The 15373-nt window shown below is 38.5% G+C and overlaps 1 protein-coding gene across 3 annotated transcripts in view; it reads left to right on the plus strand.

Annotated features, from left to right (window-relative positions):
• ATAD5 (ATPase family AAA domain containing 5) overlaps positions 1 to 15373 on the plus strand; it is a 47899-nt gene that overhangs the window by 19716 nt on the left and 12810 nt on the right. For all 3 annotated transcript variants that reach the window (XM_047832377.1, XM_047832376.1, XM_047832375.1), the window contains 8 exons: positions 2822 to 3006; positions 4944 to 5101; positions 6398 to 6557; positions 7021 to 7350; positions 8906 to 9002; positions 10400 to 10479; positions 10660 to 10802; positions 10900 to 11050. In XM_047832377.1, coding sequence (XP_047688333.1) covers positions 2822 to 3006; positions 4944 to 5101; positions 6398 to 6557; positions 7021 to 7350; positions 8906 to 9002; positions 10400 to 10479; positions 10660 to 10802; positions 10900 to 11050 — 1304 coding nt within the window. The remainder of the gene's footprint in view (positions 1 to 2821; positions 3007 to 4943; positions 5102 to 6397; positions 6558 to 7020; positions 7351 to 8905; positions 9003 to 10399; positions 10480 to 10659; positions 10803 to 10899; positions 11051 to 15373) is intronic.

The following is a 15373-nucleotide window of genomic DNA, read 5'->3' on the forward strand; positions in this document are numbered from 1 at the left end:
TTGCGCAAGTCCACTTATGTGGGTTTTTACATTACGGTACTGTGAAAATGTATTTTCTCTTCCATATGATTTTCCAATATTTTTGCCTCTAGCTTACTTTAAGGATATAGTATATAATATATATACTGTATACACAACATAACAAACTATGTGTTAATCGACAGTTAATGTTAATCCTTTAGGCTTCCAGTCAGTAGTAGGCTATTAGTAGGTACATTTTTGGGGAGTCAAAAATTATGCATGTACTTTCGACTGTGCAGAGGGTCAGCAACCCTAACCTCTATGTTGTTCAAGGTCAACCATATATCAGTAGTTCATTATTTTTGCTGAATAGTATTATATGGATAAACCACTTTTTGTCTACCTGGTTACCTGTTGATGGACATTTGGGTTGTTTCCAGTCTTAAGAATAAAGATGCCAGCAACATTCATGCAGAAGTCTCCTACAGTTTTGCTGATGATTCTGTTAAATAGTGAGAGAATTGATATCTTAACAATATTAAGTTTTCTGATCCAAGAACATTATATTTCTATTTTTAATATCTTTCACCAGTGTTCGGTGGTTCTCAGTGTAGAGGTTTTATACATGTGTTAAATTCATCTCTAAGTATTTCATGTGTTTAATATAATTATACACGGCATTATTTTCCAATTGTTGATTTCTGGTATGTGGAAATACAATTGATTTTTTTTTTTTTTTAACCTATACCACAGTCCACCATTTCACCTAATGCTATTATTTAAAAAAAAAATTTTTTTTTTCAACGTTTATTTATTTTTGGGACAGAGAGAGACAGAGCATGAACGGTGGAGGGGCAGAGAGAGAGGGAGACACAGAATCGGAAACAGGCTCCAGGTTCTGAGCCATCAGCCCAGAGCCTGACGTGGGGCTCGAACTCATGGACCGCGAGATCGTGACCTGGCTGAAGTCGGATGCTTAACTGACTGCGCCACCCAGGCGCCCCATAATGCTATTATCTTATATGCCTTTGCTTTACCCAGTAGAATTGTTTGAAGGAAGAAATTTGCTGGTTTTGGACTACTTAACTTAAATTTCTTAGAAATTTCTTAGAATTATTCTTATGTTCCTAAATTGGTATACTATGGAAGAATTTAAAAAATAATTTATGTTGAAATAACTTTTTTTTTTTTTAATTTTTTTTTTTTTCAACGTTTTTTTATTTTTGGGACAGAGAGGGACAGAGCATGAACGGGGGAGGGGCAGAGAGAGAAGGAGACACAGAATCGGAAACAGGCTCCAGGCTCTGAGCCATCAGCCCAGAGCCTGACGCGGGGCTCGAACTCACGGACTGTGAGATCGTGACCTGGCTGAAGTCGGACGCTTAACCGACTGCGCCACCCAGGCGCCCCTATGTTGAAATAACTTTAAGAAAAGTTGCCAGACTACTACAAAGAACTCCTATCCCCTTCACCAAGATTTCCCATGTCCTTGACTGTGTTTATTGAAGTGTGGAGACTCTGAACCTGGGTCTGTCTGATAAAGCAGATAAAGCTAGGATACATATATAAATATGTATATATTTTTTATATATATGCATATACCCAAAGCAATTTATAATTGTATATATTACACAGTTTATCACATATATATAATATGTGTATATTTTGTATTAGCACTTTGTACACTTCTCCTTAAAGTTTACCTTCTGCTATTGGCATAAACTCTTTTTTTTTTTTTAAGGTTTTATTTTCAAGTAATCTCTACACCCAACATGGGGCTCGAACTTACAACCCCAAGATCGAGTCACATGCTAGGGACACCTGGGTGGCTCAGCCCAATTCTTGATTTCGGCTCAGGTCATGAATTCACACGTTCATGAGATTGAGCCCCACGTCGGGCCCTGTGCTGACAATGTGGAGCCTTCTTGGGATTCTGTCTCTCCTTCCCTCTCTGGCCCTCCCCTGCTCATGTGTGCGTTCTCTCTCTCTCTCTCTCTCAAAATAAATAAATAAACGTTAAAAGAAGAAAAAAGTTGTATGCTCTACCTACCGAGCCAGCCAGGTACGCCAATCTCGTACCTCCTTAGCTACAACTTCACGAATCTCTTCCTCCTTCCCTCCAACTAACAGTAAAAAAAGCTACACCTCCTCTTTTCTGAGATAAATGCCTCCACACTGGCTTTAAATCTCTTCTTTCCCTCATTTCTCTCAAAAAGGAAAGGAAAAGAGAAATGGAAGTCTTTGCATCCTCTTTTTACTTACCAACTCAAATTTCTGTTTGTAGAGAATATTACAATTCTCCATATATGGCGGGTTAGGAAGGGCAGATTAGCTGTCGTACGACCCTCTCCCCCTTCCGCTGCTCCCGTATCCCATCCTCCTCGCCTCCCTCCCACCGAAGTCAGGACTCTTAGGATTAGCAATATGAAGATAATCGAGGTAAAACTGAGGCATCAGTAGTAAAGGCCCTAATGGTCTTGTTACTATATTGGAAACATCACATTAGAAATTCTTATATTAACTTTTTGAAATATAGCACTTACTTTGTTTTCTGATTATGATACAAATGCATGTTCTTTTAAAAAGAAGACAAAATACACAAGGGAAAAAACTCACCTACCACTCATAGATAGACTCTGTTAACATTTTGGTGGATGTTCTTCAAGTCATTTTTTTTTCCCTCTATGTATTTACTTTTATTTCTTAATACTGATCGCTTTCATTTTTATGATAAGGAAAAGTGAATGTGCCCAGCTAACATCTCAGATAGCGGATTCATTTTTTGAAATTAAAAAGTATTGTGTATTTTTTTAAGTGTTTATAACCTTAGCTTTCCTTTGTCGCATCATTTTCTTAAAAGCCAAGATACATCTGAAAAGTCTCAGGATTGTGATGTGCAGTTTCAAGCCAAGCGTGACTTCCTAATGAGCGGTTTGCCGGATTTGCTGAAACGACAGATTGCAAAGAAAGCTGCTGTATTAGATGTGTACCTTGCAGCGAGTACTAGTTTCCAGAGAGTTGTCCACGTACAACAAAGAGATGATGGTGAGTTTATTATAATTAAACATTTTTAAATGTAGGGTGCCTGGGTGGCTCAGTTCAGCGTCTGACTTCGGTTCAGGTCACGATCTCCTAGTTCGTGAGTTTGAGCCCTTCTTGGGCTCTCTGCTGCCAGCCTGTCAGCACAGAGCCCACTTCGGATCCTCTGTCCCTCTCTGCCCATCCCCTGCTTGCGCTGTCCCCCAAATAAATAAATATTAAAGTATTTTTAAGTGTTAGAAGTAATATGAAAGTGTAAGTTGACTTGAAATGAGGCTAAAGTTTAAAGATAATTCTTAAGGAGATTTTAGTGACGATTCGCAGTATGTGTTTCATTGTCTCTTCCTCAGTCTTGGACTCCCTGTACTGCATATGGGGTGTCAGGGCAAGAGAGCCAGAGGCATCCTCAGCCCTCACCACCTTATGCAGCGAAGAGCAGGCGTGCGGGTGGGACCTCAGGTGGATGTTGTTCTCCAGGGAGGCACTGTTCCGAAAAGAAGGCAGTGGTCTTCACGCATGCAGCCTGTGTGTGAACAGATCACCTGTAAGACTTTCTCAGAGGAGCTCCAGCCCTGTCCTCGTCCGATGGGCTGTTGAATGTGCAAGGGAGATGTGTGCCTCCTTTCCAGAACAGCTTTTCCTCTCTTGTTGCATCTAAATCCCCCCTGGAGCAGGTAGCAAGTAGCTCCACACTCCAGTTCACCCTTTCCTCACACACACCCTGCACAAGGGTGAGCTGTTTGCACAAGCCTTCTGCACGGTGATCTTGGCTTGATCAGAACCTGATTCTGGTTGGATTCAAATGCTACCGCAACCACAATCTTACTTGACTTACATAGTTTTTAATTACCAAAAGTGTACAAAGCTTTATTTCTTTTCCTTGTTGTTGCTCCTACCTAGAGGGTTTTGTGTGTGTGAGTGTGCACACTCGCGTGCGTGCACAAAAGCATTTATATTCTTCTCAGCTGGCTTTGTGGTTTGGTTTAATGCACTCCTTCTACTCCTAAAATATGCTCTATGTTCTCTTCTGTCTTTTTTCCTTTTGTGTTTCTGACCTTGATAGCTTCTCGGTTTTGTTCAACCTCCCATTTGTACAGGGAATTTCCCAGCCAGCCCTTCTGGTGATATTCTTCTTTCTCTTTCTTCCTCAGCTCTGCCATTGGCCATTCGGTGGACGAAGCCCTTCTTGTTATTTTCACCAGTTCAGTTTTATACAGCATATTCCAATAGTATATTCAACTGTAGAAGTTAGTTATACGTTTCTTCCCTGATTTTGATCAACATTTTCACCAGAGTGCTACTGTAAAATGTATCATATGTGTTTGTGGATCAGGAGATGAAGCAAGCACAGAGACAGCCTCTCTCTTTTAGAGCCTGAAGAGTTGGGGCGCCTAGGTGGCTAAGTCAGTTGACCGTCCGGCTCTTGACTTTGGCCCAGGTCATGATCTCACATCTCGTGAGTTTGAGCCTCGCATTGGGCTCTGCGCTGACTGTGAAGAGCCTGCTTGGGATTCTGTCTCCCTCTCTCTTTGCCCCTCCCATGCTTACTCTCTCTTTCTCGCTCTCAAAATAAATAAAAATAAACTTAAAAAAAACAGAACCGGAGGAGTTAATCACACATTTATTTACTGGTATGCCAGGTCTGCCCTCAGAGTTTAAACCTTAAACCAGGATGCGAACTGCCCCTGAAATTCTTACCCCTAGTAGCAAGGGTTGATTTCAAAAGAAACAAAGTTTGCTATCACTTGGTTATTTTAAACAATTGGGAAGGAAGACTCAATATTTTTGTTAATTGTATCTGTTGGAGGAGAGGAGTTTGGTTTTTTGAGTTTTGGTATTTTTGTGTTAACTATGTAGCTGTCAGGTCTTTTCACGTTTGCGTATTTGGCATTCGATGTAATGAATGAAGATAATTAAGACCTTTGTTTTCTGTTTTGCTTTAGGATGCCATTTGTGGCATTTGAAACCACCCACTTGCCCTCTCTTAACCAAACTTAAAGAACTGGATACTAGAGTAATAGATCTCTCAAGATGTGTTCTTGCTCTTGGTGAATTTTCAACATTGAATTCAAATTCTAAAAGTACTAATTCTGCTGTTGTGGTAAGTACCAGAGATCCCGGCTATTGTACGGTGTTTCCTTCATATCTTCAGAGGGAAAGCAAACAGATATCTGCTACTGTGGCCTAAAGTTCTTTTTTCCCTGGAGTCCAGTTTTAAAATTTTTTTTTTTTTCAACGTTTATTTATTTTTGGGACAGAGAGAGACAGAGCATGAACGGGGGAGGGGCAGAGAGAGAGGGAGACACAGAATCGGAAACTGGCTCCAGGCTCTGAGCCATCAGCCCAGAGCCTGACGAGGGGCTCGAACTCCCGGACCGCGAGATCGTGACCTGGCTGAAGTCGGACGCCCAACCGACTGCGCCACCCAGGCGCCCCCCCTGGAGTCCAGTTTTAAAGAAAAAAATCCCAAATGAGGTAGACATCTCTTTTAAATACTCCTGGAGCTTTAGAAACATTTTAAGAATTAATGGTAGCCAGGGCACCTGGGTGGCTCAGTTGGTTGAGTGTCGGACCTTGGCTCAGGTAATGATCTTGTGGTCTGTGAGTTTGAGCCCCATGTCAGGCTCTGTGCTAACAGCTCGGAGCCTGGAGCCTGCTTCGGATGCTGTGTCTCCGTCTCCCCCCCCCCCCCCCCCGTCAAAAATGAATAAACATCATGGGGCGCCTGGGTGGCTCAGTCGGTTAAGCGGCCAACTTCGGCTCAGGTCATGATTTCGCGGTCCGTGAGTTCGAGTCCCACATCGGGCTCTGTGCTGACAGCTCAGAGCCTGGTACCTGTTTCAGATTCTGTGTCTCCCTCTCTCTGACCCTACCCCGTTCATGCTCTGTCTCTCTCTGTCTCAAAAATAAATAAACATTAAAAAAAAAATTTTTTTTTAAATGAATAAACATTAAAAAAAATTCTATAAAAAAAAGGAATTAAGGGTATCCAGTTTCAAAAGAATATTAGATTATATAGCACATTTAGATATTGTGTAAATCAGCATTCTAATCTAATGTGTAAAGTACAATTAGTTGAAAGAAGGAACAAGAAAAATATGAATTAAGTCCCTAAAAACTATGCAAATGCAGCTTTGCTGTTAAGGTTTTATTTAGTCACTGAAGCTAATCCTACATTAATATTGACTAGTTATCGACAGAAAATGGTTGGTGACTAATATTAATAGACAATGTGGGGGGCACCTGACTGGCTCAGTGAAGCAGGCGACTCTTGTTCTCAGGGTTATGAGTTCAAGTCCCACGATGGGTGTAGAGATTACTTAAAAAAACATCGAAACGTCTTTAAAAAAAACAGACAATGTGGGTCCATTATTGAGCTTTTTTTTCTTTATTGCAGTTTGTGGAGAGAAGGAAAGATTTGACTGAAGAAGTAAGAAATGTTTTGCTGGAGGAAATTAGGTGGTCAAATCCCGAATTTTCTTTGAGGAAATATTTTTCTTTGCTTCTTAAAAAACGAAGTGAGCACCAGGTACTTTCTGAGTGTCATCGTAAACAAGGTTAGTGATAACTGTTATCATTTACATTAACGTTTTGTTTTTGAAAACATTAAGACTTGGTCTTTGACTCTTGGAAGTCCACTGAGAGGATATTGCTTATGGTTGGCAGGGAAAATTGTTCAATTGTATTAAAGCATCTTGTTCAATGCAGTGTTGGCCCCTGCCATTCTCCACAGGTACAAACCCAAAGACAGGTTTAATATTGTTAAAATATTAATAGTTCATTTAAGGAGAGCCTTAGGTGAGATCATTTGAACTGACTTGCCTTTATATAACTTGTACAAAAGGCAATCTAGATAACACAATATCCTGCTTGCTTTCAGTGGCCCACATTTGATTCTTGCCTCTTCATTTTATAGTAATAAGATTGTTGGATATTTTGAAGTAATATTAAGATTTTGGATATTAAAATTTGTTTTTTGTTAATTAGTAAGCACATGCATTTCTCTAACTTCTGAAATAGAAAGTCCACAACTTGAACCTGATGTCAATCAAAAAGAAACCAAAAGGAAACGAGTGGAAATGGAAATTCAGAAGTCAAAAAGAAAGAAGCCAAACGAGTATTCACAAAGCCCAAAAAAGATAAATGGGAAACCAGAAGAACTTGACAAAAGAAACAACTCCACTGGGATAAAGCTAGACTCTTGTAAAGGCCTTCTTTCTAAAACATCCAGGAAGAAACAAACTGCTTCGAGTACAACATGTAAAATAGAAACAGAAGCAGTTGAAGATTCTGATGTTCTGATAATAGATGATGGCAAAGAGCCTACATCAGAAAGATCTCCTGTTCCTGGTAAATTAGATCTTCTTCCTCTCGGCCTAGAACTTTTTTGTTTGTTTTCTCTTCTTGTTCATTTTCTCTTTAATATATGTTCTTTGCAACATTCGAACAATATATGTTTATAAAACAAGAAGTGGAAGCCTTACTAATTATAATCACAGTCTTACAGAAAACCACATTTAACAGATAGGTGTTTGGTCTTTGATTTTTCTGTGTGCTTTTTAAACAACCTGGGATTATATCTCTTTAACATGTCTCTGACTTACTCCCATTTGGGTTCTTTAGCTTTTTCAAAAATATTCTATTGAATTGATTAATTCGTCCATTTATGTGGCTGAATGGATGTTTTAATATTTGTATAGCAAGTCTCCTCTATCGTTTTTTTAAAAACTATTCATGTATCGGGGTACCTGGGTGGCTCAGCTGGGTGATCATACCAACTTCGGCCCAGGTCATGATCTTGCAGTTCGTGGGTTTGAGCCCCACGTCGGGCTCTGTGCTGATAGCTTGGAGCCTGGAACCTGCTTCAGATTCTGTGTCTCCATCTCTCTCTCTCTCTGCCCCTCTCCTGCTCGTGCTCTTTCTCTCTCCAAAAATAAACATTAAAAAAAATTAAAAAATAAAATTATGTTCATGTATCTACTCTGCTGAATAAACTATAGATTCTCTTACTCCACAAATCCCACTGGGGTTTGATTTTGCATTAGTGTATAGATTAATTTGGAGTGAATCGGCATGTTTACCACATTCAGTCTTCTCAAATGGGAGTGTGGCACATCTCCATTTACCTAGGTTGACTTTGTAGGACATTTTAATGTTTCTTTTCAGGGATCAAAGGATGCTTCACAAAAATTACGCTGCCTTTATTCTTTAGATTATTTCTTAGGGTATAAATTCCTTTTCATATATCATGGTTTTTTAGTGATTACTTAAATTTTAAGCATGTACTTTTATTTTTTCATTATTTTTTGTAAGTAATCTCTACCCCCAACATGGGACTTGAGCTTACAACCCTGAGATCGAGTCACATGCTCTGGTCACTGAGCCAGTGAGGCACCCCTAATTGAGTACTAACTTTTAAACTTTACTGCCATGAGACTTTATGGCAGTTAGTTTTTTGGGGGTTTTTTGTTTTGCTAATTATTTTTTTAGCGTTTATTTATTTTTGAGACAGAGAGAGGCAGAGCACAAGCAGGGGAGGAGCAGAGAGAGACACACATAGAATCCGAAGCAGGCTCCAGGCTCTGAGCTGTTAGCACAGAGCCTGACGTGGGGCTCGAACTCATGAGCTGTGAGGTCATGATCTGAGCTGAAGTCAGACACTTAACCAACTGAGCCACCCAGGTGCCCCTATGGTGGTTAGTTTTTAAGGGGGAAGAATTGATATGAAGATATGAAGAATATGATAGGAAGAATTTTAAATGTTGTTTTGAAATTGCCCTTTTGACATTTTGTAAATATAAATACTGTACAAATATTCATTGTTTACATGAAACAATAATGTAAATGTGTAAGAATATATGCTTATGTTAAGGAACAATGCTTCAATGTATATGTTTTGCTTTAGATTCTGGAACTGAAGACATGCTATGGACAGAAAAGTATCAACCCCAGAACTCCAGTGAGCTCATAGGCAATGAGCTAGCTATAAAAAAATTACATAGGTTGGTAAAACATGTAAAAGAATTGAGAAATAGTTTTACATTTAGTTTGTTTTGAATCTAGTTTGTTTAGTTTGTTTGAATCTAGTTTTACTATTTATTTACTTTGTTTTATTTATACTAAAATATAGAAATTATAAAGTATTACTTGTATGATAAAATCTTTTTAAAAAAGGAAATTAAGAAAAACATGAAAAGTAAATATCCTTCTTGTCTATTTCTACTCTCTAGAGGTAACAACTATTAAAGGTTTCTTGTAGAATCTTCCAGAAAAAAATTTATGCATATGTTAGCTCCTTTCTTCCTAACAAATAGGGTCATATTACTACTAATTCAGGTCCATAGTCCTTTGTCTACAATTCCCACATCCAAAAAAGTTCTGAAAATTAACAGTTACTAACTTACGGTTTTTATGGATCCCACTTGGTAGGAGTTCATACCTTTTTAAAAAATTTTTTAATGTTTATTTGTTCTTTGAGAGAGAGAGAGACACAGCGCAAAGAGGGAAGGGGCAGAGAGAGAGGGAGACAGAATCCAAAGCAGATTCCAGGCCCAAGCTGTCAGTACAGAGCCCTATGCGGGGCTCAAACTCACAAACCACAAGATCATGATCCGAGCTGAAGTCAGATGCTTAACTGATTGAGCCACCCAGGCGCCCCTCATATCTTTTTTTTTTTTAATAAAAACGTTAAGTGATTATTTTGTAATACCAGAGACCCCAGAGGGGTATTGTGTTATGTGTGGTATATGTACCAAATTACTTTTCTAGTATCTGAAAAATTTTGAATTCTAAAACTCACCTGGTCCAAAGGATTTCATATAAGAAATAGGGGCCTATAATAATAGTTAACACTTTGAGCTTAGTACTGTGCTAAGTGCTTGCATTATTCTTAGCCCCTGTAATCCTTACAACTATACTATGAGCGTAAATACTGCTGTGCTCATCTTATAGATAAGGAATGGACCTATAGAGGTTGAATTATTTGTCCAGGGTCACCCAGCTTGAAAGTAGTGGGCTGGAACTCAAACTTGAGCAGTCTAGCTCTAAGCTAGAACTTAATCTTTCTGCTTATACTTAGCACTGTGTATTAGACATGTTTCATATCATCACAGAGTCTACCTGAACTCTTTATAGTTGTTCCGTACTGGTTTCATAGGTGAGGGTACTGTAGTGTCTCTTTTCTCCTACTGAAGTACTTTTATGTTTTTCCCTTTGGAACCTAATCTGAACAAGGTTGCAGTGGATATCCTTGTACATTCAGTGTTGTATATTTTGGTAAAAAATTACTTCCTTTAGAAATATTTGTGCCCATGTAAAAATATTTTACTATTTCGTTGATTCAAAGAGATAAGGCTCTATTCTGTGAATTAGTTAATTAACACATATTTTCTTATGGCAGTTGGTTGAAAGACTGGAAGAGACGAGCCGAATTGGAAGAAAGACAAAATTTGAAGGGAAAAAAAGATGAGAAACAGGAAGGTATCTTGAGGCATTTTCTCCATTTCACTGAACGTGTTTAGTTAGATTGGCTCTAAATGTGTATGAAATTTCTTAATTGTATTTTATATTTGATTTCCTAGTTTTTGTAAATAAGTGTCTAGCATCTATTGCTGCCTGAGCAATTATCAAATGATAATTTGCATTTGAATAATTTTTCAGATCTGTCGGATAGCATTGATTTTAAAGGCAGTTCAGATGACGAAGAAGAGAATCGCCTTTGCAATACTGTTCTGATAACAGGGCCGACAGGAGTGGGGAAGACTGCCGCGGTGTATGCGTGTGCTCAGGAGCTTGGATTTAAGGTTAGTAACAGCTACGCCAGGAGGATGTTAATGTAACTGTTGCACTCGAATTAAAGGAAGACCGACCATTCTGCCTTGCTTTCATGTATTCTTCCAGATATTTGAAGTCAATGCCTCTTCTCAGCGCAGTGGTAGACAAATTCTGTCTCAACTGAAGGAAGCTACCCAGTCCCATCAAGTGGACAAACAAGGTGTAAACTCTCAGAAACCTTGTTTTTTTAATAGTTACAACCTAGGCAAGTCACCAAGTAAGTAAATTCTTTTGCTTAGGTCATAACCTTTGAGAGAAAGTGAAATCTACAAAAAGAATTTTAATAATCAGCATTTTTTTTTTTTTTTTTGCCTTTTGTTTTTTAACCTTTTCCTATACACACACGTGCGTGCACCTTTTTTATGTTTTCCTGGATGGTTTTAAAATAAACCTCCAGACCATCATATAATTTTATTTGTATGTACTTCAGTAGGTATCTCTAATTGATAAGGGCCTTTAAAAAGCATAACCAGGGGTGTCTGGGCGGCTCGGTCTGTTAAGCGTCTCACTCTGGATTTCAGCTCAGGTCATGATCTCACACAGTTTGTGGACTCGAGGCCCACATTGGGTTCTGCACTGACAGTGCGGAGCCTGCATGAGATTCCCTGACCCTCCTCACACGTGCTTGCTCCCTCTCTCAAAATAAATAAACGTAAAATAAAATAAAAAGCATAACCACAGTAATCATTATTAGACCTAATGAAATTAGCTATGTATCTTAATTTGATCTAATACATACTCTTATTTTGGTGTTCTGTTGTTTCAAATGGTTCGTGCAAATTTGGATTCAAACAAGGTTTACATCTTACATTTGACTGATGTCTTTTAAATGTCTTTCAGTCTCCCTAATAATTCCTTCATCCTTTTCATATCATTTATTTGTTGAAGAACGTGGGTCATTTTTCATAAAATCTCTCACGTTTTAGATTTCGCTGATTGTATGTTCATGGCGTCAGTTAACATATTCCTCTTCCCTATATTTCTTGTAAACTGGCAGTTAGATCTGTGATATTGATTAGATTAAGGTTCTGTTTCAGGGCTACCATACATGCATAGGCGGGGCTGTGTGCTTCCTATGGCATCAAAGTGGAAGATAACATTTGTGATAGTCACATGGCTCAGTGAGTTCAGTTGTTTTCAGGCTGATCCATCCATTATAAAGTTCCCCATCACTCTTTTATGTAGCCATGAATGATCTTTATCTAGTAGATTATTTCATTAGGAGTTAAAAAATGGGTGATTTTGTAATTCACTGAGCCTTTCTGAATTTATTAGTTGAAATTGTAAGGAGAATTTCTCCTCATCAGTTGTTTGGACACTTTGACATACAATTTGTACAGGAAAGGCACGAGAAATGTTTCATTCTTTCCTTTTTAAAAATTTATTTTGTTTGTTTTTTTAGAGAGAGCATGAGTGGGCGAGAGGGGCCGGGAGAGAGAATCCCAAGCAGACTCTGTGCTCAGCGTAGAGCCTGACGTAGGGCTCAATCCCACAACCATGAGATCATGACTTCTGAGCCAAAATCAAGAGTCAGACGCTTGATGGACTGAGCCACGCAGGCACTCCCATTCTTTTCTTTCATTTATCAGTTCTTAAAGTAGTGGTGCCCTAGTAATCTCTAAAGTTATCCAATGAGTTTTTGGGTAGTCTACTTTTTTTTTTTTTTTTTTTTTTTTAGTATTATGAGGAACTCATGGATTTGTATCTATTTAATGTGTTTCAGTCCTTTGTGTTCATTATTCGTTGTGGCTATTACAATTTTCTTTTTGTCACTAGTTTAAACAGCTGTGATTTTGATGTGGGTTGCTGGAGTTTTCTTCATGTTTCATGTGGTTGGGGTTTGTTGAGCTTCTTGGATGTATGCGTTTATAGTTTTCATCAAATCTGGAAAATTCCAAGCATTGTGTCTTTTTTACTCTTAATTAAAATAGGTTTGACATATAACATTGTATAAATTTAGGGCATACAAGTGTTAATTTGATACATTTCTATATTGTAATATGCTTGCCATTGCATTGATAATTAGCATCTCTATCATGTTACATAATTATCACTTCTTTTTAGTGGTTGGAATAATTAAGTTATAGTCTCAGGAAGTTTGGTGATTATAATACAATGTTGCCTGTATTTACCATACTGTGCATTAGATCTCTAGGATTTATTTACTCATTGCAAGTTTGTACCCTTAAACAGTATCTATCCTGTCCCCAGTCCCTTTCTCCTGGCAACCACCATTTTACTCTCTGTTTTTGTGAGTTTGAGTTTTTAGATTCCATATAGAAGTGATGTCATACAGTGCTTGCTTTTCTCTGTCTGACTTACCTCACTTAGCCTCATGTGCTCCAGGTCCATGCATGCTGTCATAAATGGCAGGATGTTCTTTCTTAACGGCTGAATAATATTCCATTGTGTATATATACCACATCTTTATCCATTCATGCATGGGTACTTAGGTTGTTTCCATAGCACATTCTGTCGTGAATCATGCTGCAGTAAACATGGGAGTGTGTATATCTCTTCGAGATCCCATTTTTGTTTCCCAGAAGCACAACTATAGCAGATCTATTTTTAGTTTTGGGGAGAAACTTCATGTTGTTTTCAATAGTGGTTGAACCAGTTTACATTCCCCTCAACAGCGCACAAATCTTCCCTTTTCTCCACATCTTCGCCAGCACTTGTTATCTCTTCAAATAATTTTTCTCTTCTCCTCTCCTTTGACAATTTTAATTATATATATATTAGACCACCTTGAGTTGTCTTCTAGCTTGATGATTGCATGTGCAATTTTTCAGTCTTCCTTTGCTCTGCATGTTTCATCTTGGATAGTTTCTAACTACTCGAGTTCACAGATCTTATTTTCTGCAGTATCTAGTATACTGTCAGTGCCATCCAATGTATTTTTTTATTTCATACATTGTAGTTTTCATTTCTAGAAGCTTGACTTGGGTCCTTTTTATAGTTTCTGTGTTACCATGCCCAATTTTTCCTGTAAGTTTTTGAACAGAAGAAACACAGTTACGAGTATTTTAGTCATAGTGTTCTTGTTTATTAATTAGTGTTCTTGTCTATTAATTCTGTCATCTGTGTCATTTCTGAGTTGGGTTCAGTTAATTGATTTTTTTTTTCATTATGGATTGTATTTTCATGCCTTTTTAGTGCCTGATAATTTTGATCAGATGTCAGAGTTTGTGCAGTTTACTTTGTTGGGTGTTGGACATTTCTACATTCCCATAACTACTCTTGAATTTTGTTCTGGAATACATTTAAGTCACCTAGAAACCGTTTGATCATTTCGGGTCTTCTGCTATATTAGCAAGACCATAGCAGCATTTAGTGTAAGACAAATTTTGCCATTGCTTAGGTAAAATCCTTCTGAGTACTCTGTCCACTTCCCCATTAATTCTGAAGTTTGCCGTTCTGTCTAATGGGAAGAGGAACTGTTCCCAGCTCTTTGTAAGCCTTAGATTATTTCTTCTAATCTTTCACTGATCACTACTCCATTGAAGGCTTGAGGGAGACACTCTGCAGATTTCTGGAACACTCCGTGGAGCTCTCTGCTCTTCACTATTCTGCCCTGTGATTGCAATCAGCCTTGGCCTCCCTGGAGGCCTGTTCAGTCTCCTGAACTCAAGGAAACCTCTGGACTGGCTTCCCCCTCTTCACTGTGGCCTATACATTGTCTCAAGGCAGGAACTATGCAATTCCTGGGGTTCACCTTGTTTGTTTCTTCTCTTAGGTATCACTGTCATTTTTTCCATTATTTCCAAAGTCTTAAAAAGCATTGTTTCATATATTATGCTTAGTTTTTTGCTGTTATTTCAGATAGATTGGTAACTCCAGTATATGTCTTGGCCAAATGTAGAGCCCTTTTTTCTTTTTGTGCTTTTTGACTAGCAGTAACCTGACTTAATTGGCTTGTGTCCTTTACACATAGCCCCAGTAATCTTTGATATTTGTTTTTGCTTTCTGGCTTGTTAAGATGTTCCAGACCTAGAAGGTAGCTACTTCTCCATGGAGCTGATTGTTTTGGTGAAAGATCCTTTAAGAAGATTATATAAATAAGGGCACCTGGTGGCTCAGTCGGTTAAGCGTATGACTTCGGCCTGGGTCATGATCTTGCAGTTTGTGAGTTCAAGCCCTCTATTGGGCTCTGTGCTGACAGGTCAGAGTCTGGAGCCTACTTTGGATTCTGTGTCTCCCTCTTTCTCTGCCCCTCCCCTGCTTACACCCTGTCTGTCTGTCTCTCTCTCAAAAATATATATTAAAGAAAAAAAAAGAATATATCAATAAAATTTAGCCAAGTATCTACTACCTACTAGGTATATTATTTAAATTTGGCATGTATTTTCTTTTTTTTTTTTTAATTTTTTTAATGATCATTTTTGACAGAGAGTACAAGCAGGGGAGGGACAGAGAGAGAGGGAGACACAGAATCCTCCAGACCCCACCCAACGTGGGGCTCGAATTCACGAACCGTGAGATCATGACTTGAGTCGAAGTTGGACACTTAACCTACTGAGCCACCCAGGTGCCCCTTGGC

The sequence above is a fragment of the Prionailurus viverrinus genome, chromosome E1, assembly GCF_022837055.1.
Source record: "Prionailurus viverrinus isolate Anna chromosome E1, UM_Priviv_1.0, whole genome shotgun sequence".
Lineage (NCBI taxonomy): Eukaryota > Metazoa > Chordata > Mammalia > Carnivora > Felidae > Prionailurus > Prionailurus viverrinus.